The 19145-nt window shown below is 44.2% G+C and overlaps 2 protein-coding genes across 5 annotated transcripts in view; one reads left to right on the top strand and one right to left on the bottom strand.

The window, feature by feature from the left end:
- Window positions 1-9687, top strand: part of cracd (capping protein inhibiting regulator of actin dynamics) — a 28635-nt gene extending 18948 nt beyond the window's left edge. For 2 of the 3 annotated variants that reach the window (XM_035907539.2, XM_087836322.1), the window contains exons 2-9: window positions 2703-2868; window positions 3315-3447; window positions 3699-3854; window positions 4144-4359; window positions 4460-6920; window positions 7426-7616; window positions 7708-7870; window positions 8118-9687. In XM_035907539.2, coding sequence (XP_035763432.2) covers window positions 3406-3447; window positions 3699-3854; window positions 4144-4359; window positions 4460-6920; window positions 7426-7616; window positions 7708-7870; window positions 8118-8278 — 3390 coding nt within the window. In that variant the 5' untranslated portion in view covers window positions 2703-2868; window positions 3315-3405 and the 3' untranslated portion in view covers window positions 8279-9687. Of the gene's footprint in view, window positions 1-2702; window positions 2869-3314; window positions 3448-3698; window positions 3855-4143; window positions 4360-4459; window positions 6921-7425; window positions 7617-7707; window positions 7871-8117 lie in introns of those variants that run through there. The other variant, XM_035907538.2, reaches the window with a different exon arrangement.
- Window positions 9688-10705: 1018 nt separating this feature from the next.
- aasdh (aminoadipate-semialdehyde dehydrogenase) lies at window positions 10706-18833 on the bottom strand. 2 transcript variants are annotated; one of them, XM_006790178.3, is made up of 14 exons: window positions 18465-18833; window positions 16457-16577; window positions 15511-15794; window positions 15236-15428; window positions 14918-15159; window positions 14721-14827; window positions 14465-14637; window positions 13374-13710; window positions 13165-13277; window positions 12372-13071; window positions 12118-12281; window positions 11874-11999; window positions 11336-11467; window positions 10706-11141 (listed from the first exon to the last, which is right to left on the bottom strand). In XM_006790178.3, exons 1-14 carry the CDS (start codon window positions 18773-18775, stop codon window positions 10746-10748), a joined length of 3399 nt encoding a protein of 1132 aa, XP_006790241.2. In that variant the 5' UTR covers window positions 18776-18833; the 3' UTR covers window positions 10706-10745. The 2 variants fall into 2 exon arrangements, with proteins under 2 accessions (XP_006790241.2, XP_035763508.2); XM_035907615.2 differs by having other exon boundaries at window positions 10706-11000.
- Window positions 18834-19145: the final 312 nt, after the last annotated feature.

Genomic DNA, 19145 nt, shown 5'->3' with positions numbered 1-19145 from the left:
TACAAATGTTTTATGCAGTAGACCTGTTTTGTCTTGAATCCTTTACAAATCTTAACTTAAAAATTTGTTTAGGTTGAAAATTTATTTTATATTGAAGGGCGGTTTAATCCAAAGCTTCATAGCACAATGTCTGAAGGTGTTTTCTGTTCCTTCCTGTTTGCCTTTGGAGTAACATATGACAGATTGAACCTACATGTGCTATATCCATAAGAAACTGGGGGAAAAAATACAAATATGATACAAAGTCATGTAAGCTCATTCATCATTTTCATAATATCATCGCTGACCAAAGACAATGACTGCTGGAGAGTCACTGCTTTACATCCGAACATCTACCTACAGGTTTTACACTTAAGTATTAATATGACTGAAGCAAATAAATATAAAATGTTGATTTGTGTGCCATGGATTTGCTAGTTATTATTATTATTATTATTATTATAATTCAATTTGGAAAGAGCCATGGTGGCAGTTTCTCCCATAGATTTAAGCTAAGCTTCACATTAAGTCATGAAAGTAGCAAAGTCTCGAAGTCTCTGCAAGAAAAGGAATGAACATGTTCTTCAAAATATTAAAATTGTTCCTAAAATCCTTTGGGATCTGGGGCATCACAATGGAAGGTAACCCCGTCACGTCCATGTTTTGAAGAAAAACAACAGTAGTTTTAAGTTTTTATAGAAAAAAATGGGAATAGTTTTTTATCTTGGCTGATACTTGAGAACATTTTTCAAAAAGAAAATGAGGGTTATGTTTTTTAGGTAGGATTTAGCTAGGGGACAGGGTCAAAAAGATAAGGTGTATATATAGATCTTTATATAGACCTTTTTTCAAATGATGAGGGACTTCAGCAGAGTCAAATATAAGATGAACAAGATGGAAACATCTGTCCCTTGACCCTGAGTTTCTAAAATATTTTTTGTGTAAACGTGTCCTCTCTCTTTCATACACAAAAAAACCCTCGAGTTGTTCAGGGTCAAGGAGTGGGGAAATTAGTTTACTGTATCATTTCCCATCATGCCTTTCGTTTAGTGAGCAGCATGCAAAGTGAAATCCCACACCGGTTTCTACTTATAGCACTGAAAGGGATACCCGCAGAGCCCAGAGAATGCCTGTCTGCACAGTGGTGTAGAGTAGCTTTGTAGCTTTGTAACCTCACTCACTTAGTTCAGGGAGTGGACCTTCACAACTACACAAACACACAGAAGTAAGACACACAGCTGGGTAGCTGCTGTAGTTTTGAAGGAGAAATGTTCTGCAGTACTTGTTGAAACACCTCAACCAAGGCTGAAAATTCCCTCCACTCTGTGGACAAACTGAATCCCTGGATCAGGAGAGAGGATCCAGATCCAGATTAGTTTGTGATATTAGCTTAAGAACATCAGGGGATGTCTCCTAATTTCAGTTAGGTTTATATTTGTGAAGATATCACATAAAATGTCAAAGTTTTGCTCTATGTCTCGATGATAAAGAATCTGCTTAAAACTTCCTGGATCTAGCAAGAATCCAGGAAGTCTTTAGGGACTGGATTGACTCCAGAAGTTGAAGCAAGCCAAAACTCTCATAATTTGTTTTTAACTATTTGATCCTGGTAACCAAGAGGAAAAAAAACAGGAAGCAATCACATTATTTTCTCGGAGGAGATCATTAAATTGTTTGTCTACAGTTTTAGCTGAAGAACCAATGAGCTCATGCCATAATGTGTCATCCATCCATGTTCAAATAGCAAGAATTGCTTCTCCTGCTACAATAGTGGTCAGAATTTAATCACACTTAAACACAATTATCATCTAATGCATCTTCAATCAAATTGTGCTTAAGGTCAGAATCATAATTGTTTTGTTTTTTTATGCGTAATAAGCTTTGAATTATGATGGATCGCGAATTGCACGAGCTACTGTTTCAATGAGGTTCTGTTAAATGTTTTCAAGCAAACTTTTATTGTTATGTTATTGTTTGGATCCTGAGAAGAGAGCGCACAGTCACGTTTTCGTGTTTACACATGGGAAAGTTTAGTGTAAGAGTTTATAACTTACTGGCATGAACAATGATGAGGTGGTAAAGATACCTACTGAAAGTCCAAAGTTAAATTCTTTGCTTTTGTCAAACACACCTCATGAATCAGCACTGAGCTTGGTAGCAATAGCAGGGTTTATGACAGCTGCCCTGTTTTATTGTGTCTAAATCGACACACTTGAAGTGATTACCTCACAGACTGATAGATAAGCGAATCTTCCAGTGGTACCTGTGATATGTGTAGCTTTGAAGTTTTATATTTACTGTAGTGCTGCTCACATGTGGCTAGTTTGTAATAGCTTTTGGAGTTGTGACGACAACTGAGCTTTCCCTACTTTCAGTTGTGCATTTATTTTCAGTCTGTAAGTAGGGGAGCTAGTGACCTCCTCCTTCTTTATTAATTGCTTTGGCTGTTGGTGCTCTATTTTTTATGTGTAGTGTCTATCTTTCACACTTCCTGTAAATACAAGTATGAACCAAAGAGCCAAGGTTTTCTTCTCATTCCATCTGCTGTTTTCTTCGTTTTCTTTTAACTCCGTCAAACACATTTCATTAAGTACACGCGTGAAACCATGTATATGCTCATAGGCAACGTCCTGCTCGCTATCTCGCCCGAGGGTGAGATATAAAGATTAATGATGTGATTGCATGTGGCTGTGGTTGTCATCCGTTCTCCTTTCTACCGCCAGAGAGAAGGCGACAGGGCAAGTTCCAGCCGTTCAGACGACTGTTTGGGAAGAAGAAGAAAAGACAGGCGAGAGAAGGCTTTGATGGAGCAGAGCTAAAAACCAGTTTTTCCACAGGGGAAGTGTGCAATGGCGTTACATCTGATGAGGAGTCCGATCAAAATCTGAGGTTAGTACATGGATCAGTTTTTTTTAAACATGTATTCATCTATACTATACACACAGAAACTGAGCTTATTGTCCATTCACTACACTACCAAAGGTTGGAATTTGTTGCTTTTTAAAACAGTACATTGGGTTTTTTTCTCTGCTAAAAGCAACTCAGCTTCTTATTCACTTCTAGACAAATGAAAGTGTTAAATCACGCGGTTGCAAAATGCTGCAAGGTGACATAATCTGTAAAGACAAAGGTGAGGCTGTGCTTTGAAATGACTTTAAAGGCAAAAGGCTTCACTGACAATACGAGCTTACAACCTGTAACGACTTGTAACAGGACGGCGGGGTCAATCATTTCACTGTGTAAAGTTTTTTGCTGCAGCAAGTTTGTGATAAATGCATTAACGACTGACAGAGAAGACACGCTGCAGCACTGAAGACAATCTCCTTCTCCTGCAGGGAGTTGAATCCCATCGGATCTCGAGCTCTCTCACACGACAGCATCTTCATTCCAGAGGAACCGGTGAAGGAGGCTGGTCTGGATCACAGCATGTCCCAGGAAAACGTGTCGGATAAAGTTAGGAATCTGCAGGTGGGCCGTGCAGAGGTGTACACTCACTTCTCTTTTTGCTCCAACTAGATATGTTGGTTGGTTGTCTGTCCCTGTGTGTTGGCCCTGCGACAGACTGGCGACCTGTCCAGGGTGTACCCCGCCTCTCGCCCTATGACAGCTGGGATAGGCTCCAGCGCCCCCCGCGACCCTGAAAAGGATAAGCGGAAGCGAATGGATGGATGGATGGATAGATATGTTGTAATCATTCATTTATTTTTTTATCCTCACAGAGGCAGATAGCACAAGGTATAAAGTTTGGCCAAAGGCCTCCTTCTCTGAGAAGAAGTGAGGGAGATGAGGGCAGCTCAGATGAGGAAGAGGTTCCGCGTAGCCCTCTGAAAGTTTTGGCCCAGGTAGAAGCGGAGCCACCAGGAACAGAGCCAAAGGTATGAGTTGGCTGACTGGTAGGTTTTTTGTTTGTTTGTTTGTTTTAAGGTTGATTAATTTAACACAACAAAATTTGTTCTGTTTAAGTCTTGGGTAGCACTAAACATGTGAAGAAGTTGGTTAGAACCTTTTGAGATTCTGGTATATCACTCCATATCAGGGGATTGTATTAATATTAAATAAACACATAAATAAATAAACAACCTTATCACACCACGGACACCTCTGCTTTCTGTGTACTGTGTCTACAGAAGTTGTAGTTTAATTGCTCTTTTACTGTGACATAAGCAGGTCCAGGGAGGTCAGCCATTTGGACCACCCAGCCCCCCTGTGAAGTCTCCAAGGTCCAAACGAGTTCTTCCACTCACTGGCACGATTGAGTCCATCAACCTTGATGCCGTCCCTCAGTCTGTTCCTCGCTTAGACAACGCTGCCGCCAAACATAAACTCTCCGTCAAGCCGAAAAACCAGAGGATTTCCCGCAAGCACAGACGATTCACACAGGTGAGTTTCTTTTAATGTGGGTTAACATGTTTGTTTATTCTGTGACACCCTTTGTTATTGTTTAAAAAAAGGTGACACTACTTGGACTTTTGCATTCCAGGACCTCCAAGAGGTATCCATTCCTGGTTTGGTCCAAGATGACCTCGAAGCAGCTGGCGTCTCCACAGACGACCAGCGTAGAGCGTCTGTTGAGTCCCTTGAAAGCTTCAAGAAACAAAGACTCCATGAGGAGGAAAGACAGGAGGCGAGGAGGATGAGAGAGCTTGAGGAGCTGAGGTTCAGACAGGAGGAAGAAGAGAGGAAGAGGAGAGCAGAGGAGCTGAGGCTGCGTGAACTGGAGGAGGAGAGATGTCGTATGCAACAGCAGGAAGAGGAAGCAAGGAGGCTGCGCGAGGAGGCAGAGAAAAAGAGGATGGAGGAGGAGGAAAGGAGGATCAGAGAGGAAGAGGAAGCAAGGAGACTGCTAGAGGAGGCAGAGAAAAAGAGAATGGAGGAGGAAAGGAGGATCAGAGAGGAGGAGGAAAGGAGGTTCAGAGAAGAAGAGGAAAGGAGGATCAGAGAGGAGGAGGAAAGAAGGCAAGAGGAAGAGCGCATGAGAAGGCTGGATGAGGAAAGGAGGATGCGAGAAGAGGAGGAGTGTCGGCAGCGGGAAGAAGAGGAAGAAAGGAGACGACTAGAAGAACAATGGAGGAAAGAGGAAGAGGACAGGAAGAGGCAAGAGAAGGAGGAAAGGAGGAAACATGAGGAAGAGGCAAGGAGGCAGCAGGAGCTTGAGGCTGAGAGGAGGAGGAAGCTGGTAGAAGAAGAGGAAAGAAAGAAAGAGGAGGAAGCAGAGAAACTGAGGTTGTGGGAAATGGAAGAAAAGAAGAAAAAGGTAGCAGAGGAGAAGAGGAAAAAGGAGGAAGAGGAGCAAAGAAGGATGTCATTGGAGGAGGCTGATGGGACGTTTGACCCACAAGAGATGAAGAGGAGAGCTGAAGAGCTACGCTGGAGGGAAATGGAGGAGAGACAGAGGCCATTTACTTTTAAAGTGTCCTCTGGTGAGAAACAGATTCTCTTCCAGAAGGTCAATCTGACGCCTGTTACGCCGGCCTCCAGCCACCAGAGCGCTGCTGTCGCTTATCAAAGAGATGGAGCAAAGGCTTCCTCCTCTGAAGGACCAGACTCCCCCAACCTGCCAGCATCTCCATATGTCCCCCATACAGCCATCCTAGTGACAGGCGCCCAGCTATGTGGGACAGCTGTCAATTTAGACCAGATCAAAGACACCGCCTGCAAGTCCCTACTGGGTTTGGGAGAGGATAGAAAGGCTCAAGGAACACCGCCAACAAAGAGCAAGACTTCCCCAGAACGCAAGTCTGGAAAAACCAAATCACTCAATGAGTCTGCGCTCTCTACCGATCAGTCCAGTGCAGCTGTCCTGGCAGAATGGGCAAGCATCAGATCAAAGATATTCAAGGGGGTAGAAGAGGGGAAGTACGGCGAGTACCCAGAGCCGAGCAGGAGCCAGTCTCAGTCCAGCGCTGAAGAACAGCCTTTGTTTGCCCACACGAACCTCAGGAAGACCATGTCTGCTAGCGCCAAGTTCTCCATCACCCCTGCAAGGAAGAAGTTTGGAGATTCAAATAGGAACTCTGAGGTGTTTGGTGCAGAAGATAAGGAAGCAGGAGAGGAGGTTGCTCCACCTGGAAGCCCCACTGTAGCTTCTCCCTCTCCATCAAGTAAACCTCAGAACAGGACAAGTAAAAGTGTCCGCATCATAGAAAGAGGGTCAGATGAGTGTATGTTTGCCAAAGACCTTCCTTCTTTCCTGGTTCCCAGTTCTGAAATTCAATCTGAAGAGGCAGAGTCGAAGAGCAGAGTTCAGAGTGAAACGGAGACATCTGAAAGCAGAGTGGAGGGAGAGGAGCAGGGCCAGGACAGTGAGGAGAAGCCTTCTCCTTTTGGCATAAAGCTGAGGAGGACCAACTACTCTCTGCGTTTTCACAGCGAGCAGTCCACAGAGAAAAAGAAGAAACGCTACAGTGCTGGGGACAGCTTTGATGGCGTCCCCTCGCCTCTTACCCCCATTGAGCCAGACTCTGATGCCTCTTCTGTCTTTTCTGACAAATCAAGCCCCACGTCACCTCAGAAAGAAGGCGCGGTCAGCAAGTATTTACATGCATCTGCCTCTCCTGCGTTCCCCCGGGGTAAACTGACTAAGTCTACCAGCCCGACTCCACACAGTGAGGGTGAGAAAGTGTTTTCCAAGCCACCACTCTACCGCAGACCAGTGACATCACCTAAGCCTACAGGTGCGGCCCCAACACCTCCTCCATCACCACTACCTAAGGTGGCTCATGAGTCTCCCAGTGATGATTCAGTGGAGAGTACAATGGGTGTGGATTCATCCATCCAGGAGCAAGCCGGAAGGAGTGAGGAACCTTCAGCCCTGCTGCACAAGAGCAGCCAAAGTCATGTCCAAGGGGAAGAAGAGCCGAAGGAGAAGAGATCATTCTTCCCCTCCATTAACATACCCTGGAGGGAAAAGGCAGACAGAAAGACAGAACTCATCAGGAAAGGTCAGCATCTTTGTTAGTTAGCTGAAATTATCACATGAAATAACGAGCTTTAGATGAACTTGTAAACTTATCTTGATACTTTTAGACAAAATCGTGTTCATCCCCAAGCATCTCCAGACTGTAGCTTCCTATTTAAGTAAAGAGACATAAGCAACAATCTTCTCATCTACATAATGCAAATCCATTTGATTTGCCAATGTCTTGGCAACATTTACTGCTTAAAAGATGTTCCATACCTAAATCAAATTACCATTTATCCATCTAGATTGTTTTGGCATGAGTTGGTGATATTGGCAGTAGAGATGTCTGCCTTCCCGTGAATGTTTTTATGTAAATGGCTATTTTCTTTCTACTAACCTACACGCATTGTCGGACAGAAAGAAAAAAAAAGTCCTGTGGAAAAATTTGGAATATGATTTTGAGATGAATATGTTTTGTTAAATTAAAAATAGTGTTTTGTAGTATCAAAGGTTTCCAACAACATCTATTATGTGTTCATCTGCAGAAAAACCATCCCTACAGAGCAGGCACTCACTGGACAGTGCGAGGGTCCAGGAGAAGGAGGCTGGACCTTTGTGGATCACACTGGCTCTTCAGAAGCAGAAAGGCTTCAGGGAGCAGCAGCAGAACCGGGAGGAGCGTCGTAGCCAAAGAGAGGCCAAGCTGGCAGAAAAACAAGCTAAAGAGCGAGACAGTGTATGCCCCACAGACAAACGTTTACACACTTTCTCGTGATCCCCGTAACTTACTGTCCATCTTCTGAATGGATCCCAAATCTCTTTTGCAGGTTACACTGGTGAGCCCCACAGACAGCAAAGGAAGTGGAAGCACCAGTCCTTCTTCTAAACCTCAGACGCCAGAGGAGCCCAAGAGACCGGAGAGCCTCCTGGGAAAATTTGAACGCCGGGAGCACCTAAAGAAGGCCAACACTCTACCGAGCTCTGTCACTGGTAAAATTGTCATATATCATAGTAAAGTGAATATACTAAGTGGCTTTTAGCGTCACAAACAACAGGATGAGCTCTTTTTCTACGATTTCTGGTTATTCTGATTACAGTTGCTGTTATTAGTCAGGCAAATTTATTTATTTCCAGAAGCTCTTCTTCAAAATTAATCTGTTTTTTTAAAATGAGTTTAATAATGGGATATAGAAAGCAAACAGATTAGTAACACATTTTTACATGTTTGTTGTTGCAGTCGAGATTGCGGACTCTACACCGTCGCCACCTGCTGTCAAAGAGGTGTCAAAGCGCTTCCCCTCCAGTGACTCTCCGCAGGTTTCCACAGAGCCAGCCTGGCTTGCTCTGGCCAAACGAAAGGCCAAAGCCTGGAGCGACTGTCCTCAGATCATCAAATAACACCTCAAACCACCAGCTACACACGACACTCCGGCCTGCATCAAGAGTGTACACTGCCCACAGACTCTGAAACACTTGGAGTGTCACCATTAACTGTCCCCCCCCTCTGAGTACTCCACCTCTCACTTCTCACAAATGAAAACTCTTCCCGACTGTGAAACCAGTAAAGCTCTCCATCTCCTCCTAACCCCCCCACATACACTGGCTGGTACTATTATCATGTTAAAGTGCGCTTCACATTCACTTAATCCGATACAGCCGCACAGATATAAACAATTGATGCGAGCATGCACATACTGTATAAAAACATAAATTATATGTCTCTTAAACTCCCGCAGCCAATCGCAACCATGGTTGGCCACTGCAATAGCCAACCTTTTTCTTTTTTTTTTTCCTTTTTTTTTTAAATTGTGTAGCCAACTGTGTCACCATGGTTGTAAATAAATCATTTGCTCAACACAATATAACACTTCTGTATTATAGAGGTGAAGCTCTGATCTATGACAGTGTTTAATCAACAGAGGGTAACTGTCTGCATCATGTTTTAAGGGCTACCAGTTTAAACTCAGCACGAACCTGCTTCCGGAAGTGTTACAGGCATCCCCTCTGTCCTTCTTGGCGTTATTTATGTAAAGCAGCAGCTCTCCCTCTCCTGTGTCTTTTCTCTGAGCCTTGTTTTTCATCTACAAGAGATGCCTTTTTTTTATTAACACATACCGGAAAATCTTAGCGTAACAATTCTCACTGTGCCCGTGACGACTGTGATAGCTGTCCAAGGAGCTATTGTACAATTTTGCCATGATTTAAAAAAAAGAAAGAAAAAGAAACATGGTGGGTGCACCTAAACACAGCACTGAAGACCACAAGTGTTACTGGGCATTTATGGTGAACCTGCACCTCATCCTCACAGCTGTGTGACGATGTCATTTGGATTTTTTTATTTTTAGGCTTCGCTTATTGGAGACAGACGTGACACCTCCTAGCTGTAGACCTACGACTCTTATAGCTGTCCTCCTGTAACACGCTCGTCTTAGTAGGCTTGCGCCATCACTTTCCCTTAAATGTGATATGATCCTACATAATGTAAACATTTCCTCTATGAAGAAGAAAAAAAAAACTTGATTCTTATTTCCTGCCACTCACTTAATGATCTGTATCTATGTAAGTATGTACTGTATGTAAGTGAAAGGCATTGCCAGAGGTTCGGTCAAAAAGAGGGCCCTAAAAGAGGTGGACTCACTGTCATTTTGTTTCTAACTTTGGTCGTGCACAATAGTGTAGTGTACGCAGTGTTGTATGTAACAAAAAATGTTTGGTATTATTTGCACTTTTTTGTCCCACTTACAGATATGAAAAAAAAAAAAGATACAAAATGTTATGAATAATGTAAATTAAATACTGATGTCTGAACCACAGAACTGCCGTCTCATACTGTTCAAAATCACGAAGGGGAAAGTACTATGCTCATTACCAACTCCATATTTCTATTCTTGAAGTGGCTTTACGTGATTCACAATTCAAATTAATCCGTTTACCTTACTGCTAAGTCTCGGTGCGGCCCTTGAGTTGATATTTGAATGAAACAAGCTGTTTTAGCTCGCTTCCTTCTCTGTTTTACATTATTCTAATTGGGACATAATCTAGGTGTGAATGTGCGAATGAATGTGAGTGCGAATGGTTGTCTGTCCCTGTGTGTTGGCCCTGCGACAGACTGGCGACCTGTCCAGGGTGTACCCCGCCTCTCGCCTTATGACAGCTGGGATAGGTTCCAGCGCCCCTGAAAAGGATAAGCGGAAGCGAATGGATGGCTGGATGGGACATAATCTAAAAATGGTTTTGAGATAATTTGGTAAACTATATCATCAAAAGTATTCGCTCACCCATCCAAACCACTGAATTCGGGTGTTTCGATTACTTCCATGGCCACAGGTGCATAAAGCATCTAGGCGTGCATGGTGCACAGAGGCCTGACCTCTCAACAGAACACCTTTGGGATGAATCAGAGTGGACACTGTGAGCTAGGGCTTCTCCTCCAACATTTATATGCACGTGAAGGCAGATGAGCAAATACTTTTGGCAATATAGTGTATGTTCACTAGATTTGTCCCAGTGTAAGTGTAACCCAGTGACCTGCGACGTGCAGTAATCAGCACAGCTGTTTCCATGTACAGCTCTGTGTGTTTTGGCGGGCCCCAACACCACCCTGGTTTAAACGGAAAGTGGGTGGGGCAGAGTGCATGCCTGAGATGGTCACATCAGGGATGTGGACTCACTTCGAAATTATAAAGATTGATGAGTTTTTAAAAAATGCCTCAACTAAGCTTGTAACGTGTAACAAGATATATGGATCTCAGAAAACAAGTAGAATTGACTTAAAATCCTATTTCCCAAAACACCTCACTTCACTGACAAACAAGTTGTGTTTATTGTTTTTTTTAAAAAAGGTACAAAAATAAATTATATCCTTCTACGTTTCCTCTTTTACACTCAGCCTCAGACAATACACATAGTCATTACGACATCCGACTAGTAGTGACCTTTCCCACACCACCGGGGATGAAAACAGCTCCCCGGGAAAGGTATGCGAGGCCAACATCCGTCCGTCTTTTCCATCCAGGATCCAGACTGTGCCGTCAGTGGAGGCCAGGCCCACCAGTGAACCCCTTCTCCCCACAGCCGAGCCGTCAAACACAAATGGGCTGGAGTACACCTTGCCTGTCGTCTGAAAAGTCCAAACCAAAGAGCCATCTGCACAATTCAAACAGTACAGGCAACCGTCATGTGATCCACACAGAAGTCTCTGCTGGTCTGACGTGATGCATGGAGAGGAGAAAACTGGACCCTTTGTTAGAAACTGCCACAGCTGCAAATACACACAAGGGTCATACAGTTATGAATTACAGAGAGGATTCAGAAAATAGCCAGGCCCCTTCCCCTCTTTTCACCATACGAGAACATTCGAATGTTGTCGTAATGAATGGTTGTGACTTTAATGTAAAAAAACCCCAAAATTGCTCATTTACAAAATGCAAAATCTATAACAACTGAGCTCCTTACAAGTTTCCCTGTGTTGCTGAAGCAGCAGATGTGTCCATCAACCGAGCCGATCACAACGTGCTCAGAGAAGCAGTTTGGTGAGGAGAAGAAAGGAGTGTCTCTGCAGTAAGACCACAAGACATCTCCACTGTCCTGGGAAAGAGAAACACACGTGAGACATATAGGGCTATCACTCTTATTATTCTCTTTTTTTAATGTTTTATAGTCAGTAGCAAATTTCTCTTTTGAGACAAATGTGCACATAAGGGAAAGAGGAAGGCCACAGAAAGTTCATGAATGTAGTGAAAATGGACATGCACAGGGTTTGAATGTGACAGAGGAGCTAGCGATAGTGTGAGATGGAGACAGATGATGTGCCGTGGCGACTCCTAAAAGGAACAGCTGAAAGATGAAGAGCTTTCTCATTTTAAACGTTAAACTAACACCCTCAAAGTTATCATAAAAATATTTTTACAAACATTTGTGATTCAAACAGACTCGTGCCTCTTCCTTTCTCATTTCCACTTGTGCACCAAATGGCAAAACGACCTTCACTTACGATGCTGAGACAGAGCAGGCGTCCTCCCAGTGAAGCCGCGTACACCTGACGGCGTGACGCGTGAAGACGTGGGGAAGAAAACACAGCTCCTCCACCACAGTGACTCTTCCAAACACACTTCTGAACCTGAAAACAGAAAACAGAGCGTCTGCTTCAAACACGCCAGACAGGTATCCAGCAACCATCAATCTGTGACTTTTCTGAATCATTCGAGTCCTTGTGTCTCTTTGCATCGAGCACTCACCTCTGAGTTTAGGGCGTAAACGTACCCATCGTGTGAGCCCACTACCACCAGACCAGTGAGAGGATCCACAGCAGGACAGCTCTTCACAGCATCTCCCGTCTCAAACACCCACTGTGTCTTTCCAGTTTCAGTGCATAAAAAATACACACAGCCGTCATAGCATCCTGAGAAAGAACCCCCCCCCAAAAAAAGATATAGAAATATAAAGTAATAAAATCTCCTGAACATTAGGTATTCACAAAGCTGACACTTACCTATTACAACAAGGGCGCCACAGTGAGACACAGCTGCAGAGGCCTCGATTCTGTCTCCAAGAACTCGCTCCCACATTAGGTTTCCGGTGGCGACGTCTAAAGCCTGGATCCTGTGGGAGTGTGAGCCGATAAACACTGTTGCTTTGAACAAATCTGACCTGTGGTCAGCTCCGTTTTGTACTAGAAGCACCGGGGAGGCGTCCACACATCTGCCTGTGTCTGAGGACCAGCTCAGACTGAGGCCCAAATCAGCTTCTCCACAAGACTCCCTTTCTCCAAGAAGTTGATTCTGCACTGTTTTATCATCTTCTGTACATCTGATGTTCATCTCTATCACCTCGCCCCCTCTTCTTATGACTTTCACAGCCTGTTTCTCCACCTGCAGACTCTCAGCTACTGTCCAGTCTTTGCGCACTCTCTTTTCTAGTACCTGAGACGTGGATTCGACGTGCCGTCTCTTGGCCTGAGACGGCGTTGACTGGCTGTTCTCATGCTCCAAGATTCCTCTTGCTCTGGCAACATGATTCACGATGTCAGAGAAGGTCCCATCAAGTATAACCTCCAGCAGCTCTGGTGAGGTCACTCCCACAGCAGTGAGGATGTCTTCACAGAGATGCAGAGCCTTCAGAGAATCTCCTCCGCTGAACAGGAACTTGGACTTCTCGTCAATGGCAACATCTACAGCAAGATTTAAAGTATCCTGTTGATAGATAGTTTAAAAGAGAATGAACATAAGGAGACAACAGTTTATTTAAATTTAGAGCATGAATGTTGTCATCAAAAATGAAAATACCCGCCACAGAGTCTGAAGAATTTGCCTCAGTTCACTGCGATTTCTCTGTGAAGACTCTAAACACTGTCTCTGTTTTTCATAAACTCTGACTAATGCCTCCATGTTGACTTTGCCTATCAGAAAACGACAGTTAGAAAGGTGAATGGATCAAGTGGTGAATGAATTAGCTGCCGTTTCTCCTCAGCAGTGACAGCGTGTCTAAAGCTCACCATGAGCAGTCAGGCATAAAGCCGGGACGAGCACCAGCGTGTCAGGAACGCTGTGAGCAGGCAGCAGCAGAGACAGCTGGCTCAGAATGAGCTTCTTCAGATCTCCGTCTGCACCGCCTGACTCCTCCAGGGGGGGGTTGACAGAAGAGGGTAGGTTCTCAGCATGCTCACCAAAAGCACAAGCAGGGGGAATTTGTTCTGCACGTTGCTGTACAGACGCGGAGGTGGAAGCTGCCTTCTGGTGTCCAGATGTGGATGCCATGACAAAGGCGAGAAGTCGAAATCCTTGGTGCAGACCCACGGCGCAGGCTTCCACCTGAGGGAGACTCAGCAGGACCTGCAAGAGGGGAGATGAAAATCAAAATCATAAAGGTGTTAAAAAGATGTTGAAAAGGTATTTTGTTCACAAAGAATTAATGAAAAGTATCCACATTAAAGTACAGCATTAAGAAAGGGTGCCACCAGTTTAAAAACGCAATTATTAATCAGCTAAAACTGCTTTTCTCTTGTCTTCTCTCTTTTCCTTATTGCTGTGCGTATGTGACAATAAATTGAAAAAATAGTCTTTCATTATTTTTAGTAACAGTGAATCTGAGTGAGGAAACTGGTTCATAACAGAGACACCAGATTTCTTTCAAATCTTTCCTTTAATTTACCACAATCAGAACATCAGCTTTGCCTTCAGTATGTTAAAAGAAAAGATCCAGTTGAAGTGGCTCGAGAAACTGACTAAGGCGCTTCCCAGTTGAGGTATTCCAGGCATGTTCTAACAAGAACAGGCCCTGGAGCAGACTCAGGCCAGGCAGAGAGATTATATTTCTTGGCTAGCTCGGAAACACGTTGCTACAACTCTGACTGAGCTTGGGGAGGGTATTCTGGGGAGGTGGTCAAGCTCATCCCTCAGAAACCAAGGTCTGGGCTTCTCTGCTGACACTGTGACCTGGATAAGACGTAAAAGTTGTTGGATGTTAAAAGCACGAGTGTGTCAGTCATGTGTCAGTCTTGGTCTAACATGAGGCTAAGCCAGTGGAATTATTTCTTTTTTGAATCAATCACATGACTTATAATTCATACATCAGAAAACATCTTACTTGCTGCAGGCTGTCTAAGTTCACTCGTTTTCCATTGCGTTTGATCAGTCGGTCTCTCCGTCCCAGGTAGTGCAGCTGTCCATCTCTAACATTCACCCAGTCTCCTGTAGCCCTCATCGTCCCAGGGACAACAGTGTCTTCATCATCCAAGAGACACACTCGGTCCTCTCCACCTGCACAAACCATCATATGAATTCATGAGGTTTTTCTTCATCTCAATGTGATTAATTTGCAGAGAACTCAGTTTTTTTCCTACCTATGAAGATCTGTCCTTCGCCCTCTGAAACAACACAGCCACGTTCATCTCTGACTTCCACCACTGTGCCCATCAGAGGAGTCCCGAGAGGCACAGCAGACACCGTGCTGTGAGATGTTTGTAGTGTTAGATAACTCCTACATCTGTAGGACAAACTTGTAGAAGTCATGAACATTTTAAAACGGGGGTCCACTCACAGGTTACTTGACCGCAGCAGAGACTCTGGTATTCTGTAACAGCTGGCCCAGCAGGAAACCTCAGTGATCCCGTAGATGTTGTAGATTTTGGTTTTATTGTCCTCGTGTCTCCAGCTCTCCAGCAGGGCGGGCGACGGGCAGGCTTCTCCACCCAGAGCCAACACCCGCAGCGAAGAGCCGCACGACAGCACGTCCTGTTTTAGAATACGATGGCCGAAGCGCAACAGCAGAGCGGGCGTGACCTGTGACAACAGTGAAAATGAAGCATTGCACAAACAAGGAATACTGCCTCACAGACACAACTGGCTCTACACTTGCCTGGAGGACAGTTGTCTTGTGATCGTTGAACAACAGTTCAGCTAGTCGATTGGGCATTTTCTTAATCGCATTAGGGACAATGAGGAGTTGAGCCCCAGATGATAAGGCGAGAAAAATGTCCACTACTGAGGGATCAAAGGTTAAAGGTGAGGCGAGGAAAACCACATCATCCGGCCTCATCTGAAACAAAGACCTGAGCAGAAAGAGAAGGGATTTGTCTTGGATTGAAAATGCCACTCTACAACAGGCAAAGGCATAAATGATTCCTTACTGACCTCAGATGCAGTATGTTGGGAAGTATACACCCGTGTGGTACCCTCACAGTCTTTGGAAAGCCTGTTGTTCCCGATGTGTGCAGCACATACGCCAACTCCCTGCGCCCAGCGTCGTCTTGCTCCACAGCTGAACCGCTGAGATCATTTACTGATAAGGTTTGTCCTGCTCCTCGTTCACGCTCGGCGACTCGCAGCGGCTCGATGTGAATCAGAGTCAGTTTGAACTTGAGCAGCTCCACGCAAACTGTCAGAGTTACGTGTTTGAAGAGAGCTGCCTGAAATTGCTTTAAGTTGAAAAAAACAATAGCAATAGAAATAGTCACAAAAAAACATAATTCATTAACAAAGAATTTACAAAGGTGTTCTGATATTGCATTAAAAAAAACCTTAATATTACAGACGAGTCATCTGTAGGAAATATACACTTGGAATATTTTTTGTTACTGCACAGGAGGGGATCTTGAATTGGGTTTTGTAAAGAAAAATTCAACCCAAACACCCCAAAAACCACAGTCACCTGGCTAGTAAGATGTTCTAAGGTTACGTAGCTGGATTAATTAATTAGAATCTTGGGTTGGCTATTGCACAGATTGTTATACTAGATGGACAGAATCAGACAGAATCAAAGTCCCACCGTGGAGCCCTTGTTGTAATAGGTCAGTGTCAGCTTTGTAAATATCTAATTTTATCATTATTTTATATTTCCATGTCTTTTTTGGGGCGGGGTTCTTTCTCAGGATGTCTCCATGGCTGTGTGTATTTTTATGTACTAAATCTGGAAAGGCAAAGGTGGCTGTTGGCCTTAATAAGTAAATAAGACCATGGCCTTTCTCGTGTGTTTTCATCGTCTGGATGGTTTAACCTTTTAAGTGAGGCCTGAGTATTACATTTGCAAAATTACTCACAGCTGTCGTATTAATGCTGATAAAATATGTCAAAATTCAACCTGCAGGAGGTCGGTCTGTACAGCACAGTACTTGAGGCCACATTGGTTCATGACTCTGGCAGAGAGGAGTCCAGGAGATTCTGGGTCCAGTGGGACGTAAGCACCAGAGGATTGCAAGATCCTGACAAACAAAGCAGAGTCATTTGTGAGTTATGATTTGTTATAGAGCAGTGAGTCACATGCAGCCATAACACACAACGAGCACATAGGCACTGACAAATATTAAAATAATGAGAAGTTCTGAATATGACAGCATGCACACATCAAGATAAGTACAAATGCTGTCATACTGATGCAATGTTTGCATCTGTGTTTTCTTTGTTTTATATCTTTATGTTTTGTGGATGTCAGATGCAAATTTGAAATCTCGCTTCTGTTGGCTGATTCCTTTAGGGGTTGTTACAACAGAACTTCCGCCTCCGTCTCACCCTGTCCCTAGGATCCTCCTCTGTCCCGCTTCAGTTTTCCTACCAGTCTGGCATTGGAACCAATGATGCCGTCATTCACCTCCTACATCGTTCCTTCTCTCACCTGGAGACCGCTGAGAGCACTGCGAGAATCATGTTCTTTGATTTCTCCAGTGCCTTCAACACCGTTCTTCCCACAGTCTTAAAGGACAAGTTGGAGAGCGCAGGAGTCGACCATCACCTCACTGCATGGATTCTGGACTACCTCACTGATCGACCACAGTATGTGAGAACTCAGGGCTGTGTGTTGGACTGGGTCGTCTGCAGTACTTGGGCCCCAAGGGAACGGTTCTGGCACCGTTCCTCTTCACCATCTACACTGCAGACTTCTTCCACAACTACACCTGCAGACATTCTCTGATGACTCTGCAATAGTCGGCCTCTTCACTGATGGGGACGACAGGGAGTACAGAGAACTTACACATGACTTTGTGGACTGGTGCCAGCAGAACTACCTCATGATCAACACTTGTAAAACCAAGGAGCTGGTGGTAGACTTCCGCAGACACAAACACCCTCCACTGCAACCACTGAACATCCAAGGTATGGACATTGAGGCTGTGGACAGCTACAGGTACCTTGGTGTTCATCTAAACAATAAACTGGACTGGACTCATAATTCAGACGCCCTCTACAGGAAAAGGCAGAGCAGGCTGTATCTGCTGCAGAGACTCAGGTCTTTTGGAGTGAAGGGCCCACTCCTGAAGACCTCTGTGGTGGCCTCAGCCATCTTTTACAGTGTGGTCTGTTGGGGCGGCAGCATCTCTGCTGGGGACAGGAAAAGACTGATCCGGAGGGCCAGCTCTGATCTAGGATGCCCTCTGGACCCAGTGGAGGTTGTGAATGATAAGAGAATGGTGGCTAAGCTGTCATCCCTGCTGGACAACATCGCCCACCCCATGCAGACTCTGACAGCACTGAGCAGCTCCTTCAGTGGCTGCTGCGGCACCCACGATGTGGGACGGAGAGATGTGCAGGTCTTTCCTCCCCACTGCTGTCAGACACCACAACAAAGACTTTCAACTGACCAAACACACGCATGTGCAATAGCAATAAAACTAAGTGCAATACTCTTCTGACATCGTTGTATTGTACTCAGTTGCATATAGCATTTGTTTTATTTTATTCTTTATTTTTAATTTTATTCTATTGTGTACAGTATCTTATCTTATTCTATTCCAGTGTTTTCTAAGTTTTGCTATGTAACTTTGCACTGTCCACTTTCTGCTGTAACAAAACCAACTTTCCACGTGTGGGACAAATAAAGGTTATCTTATCTTATCTTATCTGTCACCTGCAAATTCTACTGTATTACATCCTTGAATCTTCTGTGTACTCTCTTTTATTAACATGCATTGTACCTGTCACATAAATAAGAAATCACTGTATATATTTTGATATAAATTATCGTAGCTTGGAATGACAACTTTCCTTTTTGTGGTTTTTTTTTTTTTTTGCCTCAATTTCCGTCTCCTTGATTCTGATAACTAATATCGCCCATAAATAAACTACAGAGGTCGATCTCTAATGTTTGCACTCACCCCAAAATCCAGACAGGTACAAACAAATCATCTCTGCAGTAAAGCCCGATCACCCCGCTCCTAGGAGAACAGTTATTTCGCAAAGCACGAGAGAATTCATCGGCGAGTTGAACCAGGTCTCTGTAGGTCAGGGACGCCGATGGTTTTCCGGACACCGAGTGTGTCACAGCCAACCTGTCGGCGTGCAGGGAGGCAGCGGCGGCGACCAGCTCCTGCAGCCTTCGAGCAGACATGTTGAGAAGCCGTTTAGTGACCAAATGTTCATCTTCTGTCGGTGTACATTCTGGCAAAACCCGATTTTTTTTAAACATTCAGGTGTTGCTAATTTCAGAAGAAGCTGGATTTGTTTACAAGCACATTTGTCGAGGGTTGATGACGCGGGATTTTACGGTAAGCAATGAACGGTTATTTCAAATGCTCGTCCCAAAGCTCGGCCATAACAACAATGTGTCCTTAAATGTCGTTTTAAATTTTTGCTTACAAAATATTATTAATACTTGCAGTCATTTTCATATGTACAATAACCGCTACGTGTTATCACTGCTAACATCCCGGCGTTTTCTATTTTAATTTTGTCTTTCAAATTAAACGCAATAAAGGCACAACCGCAATTTCCTAGTATCAAGGAAGGCACCATATGTCCACTGTCCAATCACATTCCACTATTTTGTGACGGTGGAA

The sequence above is a fragment of the Neolamprologus brichardi genome, chromosome 23, assembly GCF_056152115.1.
Source record: "Neolamprologus brichardi isolate AB-2024 chromosome 23, ASM5615211v1, whole genome shotgun sequence".
Classification (NCBI taxonomy): Eukaryota; Metazoa; Chordata; class Actinopteri; order Cichliformes; family Cichlidae; genus Neolamprologus; species Neolamprologus brichardi.
Note: the sequence above shows the minus strand (reverse complement) of the source record. Positions and strands in the feature narration are given on the sequence as shown.

Coding starts and splice junctions, on each gene's coding strand:
- aasdh (XM_006790178.3), bottom strand. CDS start 18,775: ATGTTTAAAAAAAATCGGGTTTTGCCAGAATGTACACCGACAGAAGAT. Junction 15,429..15,510: donor CCCAACATACTGCATCTGAG/GTCAGTAAGGAA, acceptor CTTTCTGCTCAG/GTCTTTGTTTCAGATGAGGC. Junction 11,142..11,335: donor TCAGCAACACAGGGAAACTT/GTAAGGAGCTCA, acceptor GTGTATTTGCAG/CTGTGGCAGTTTCTAACAAA.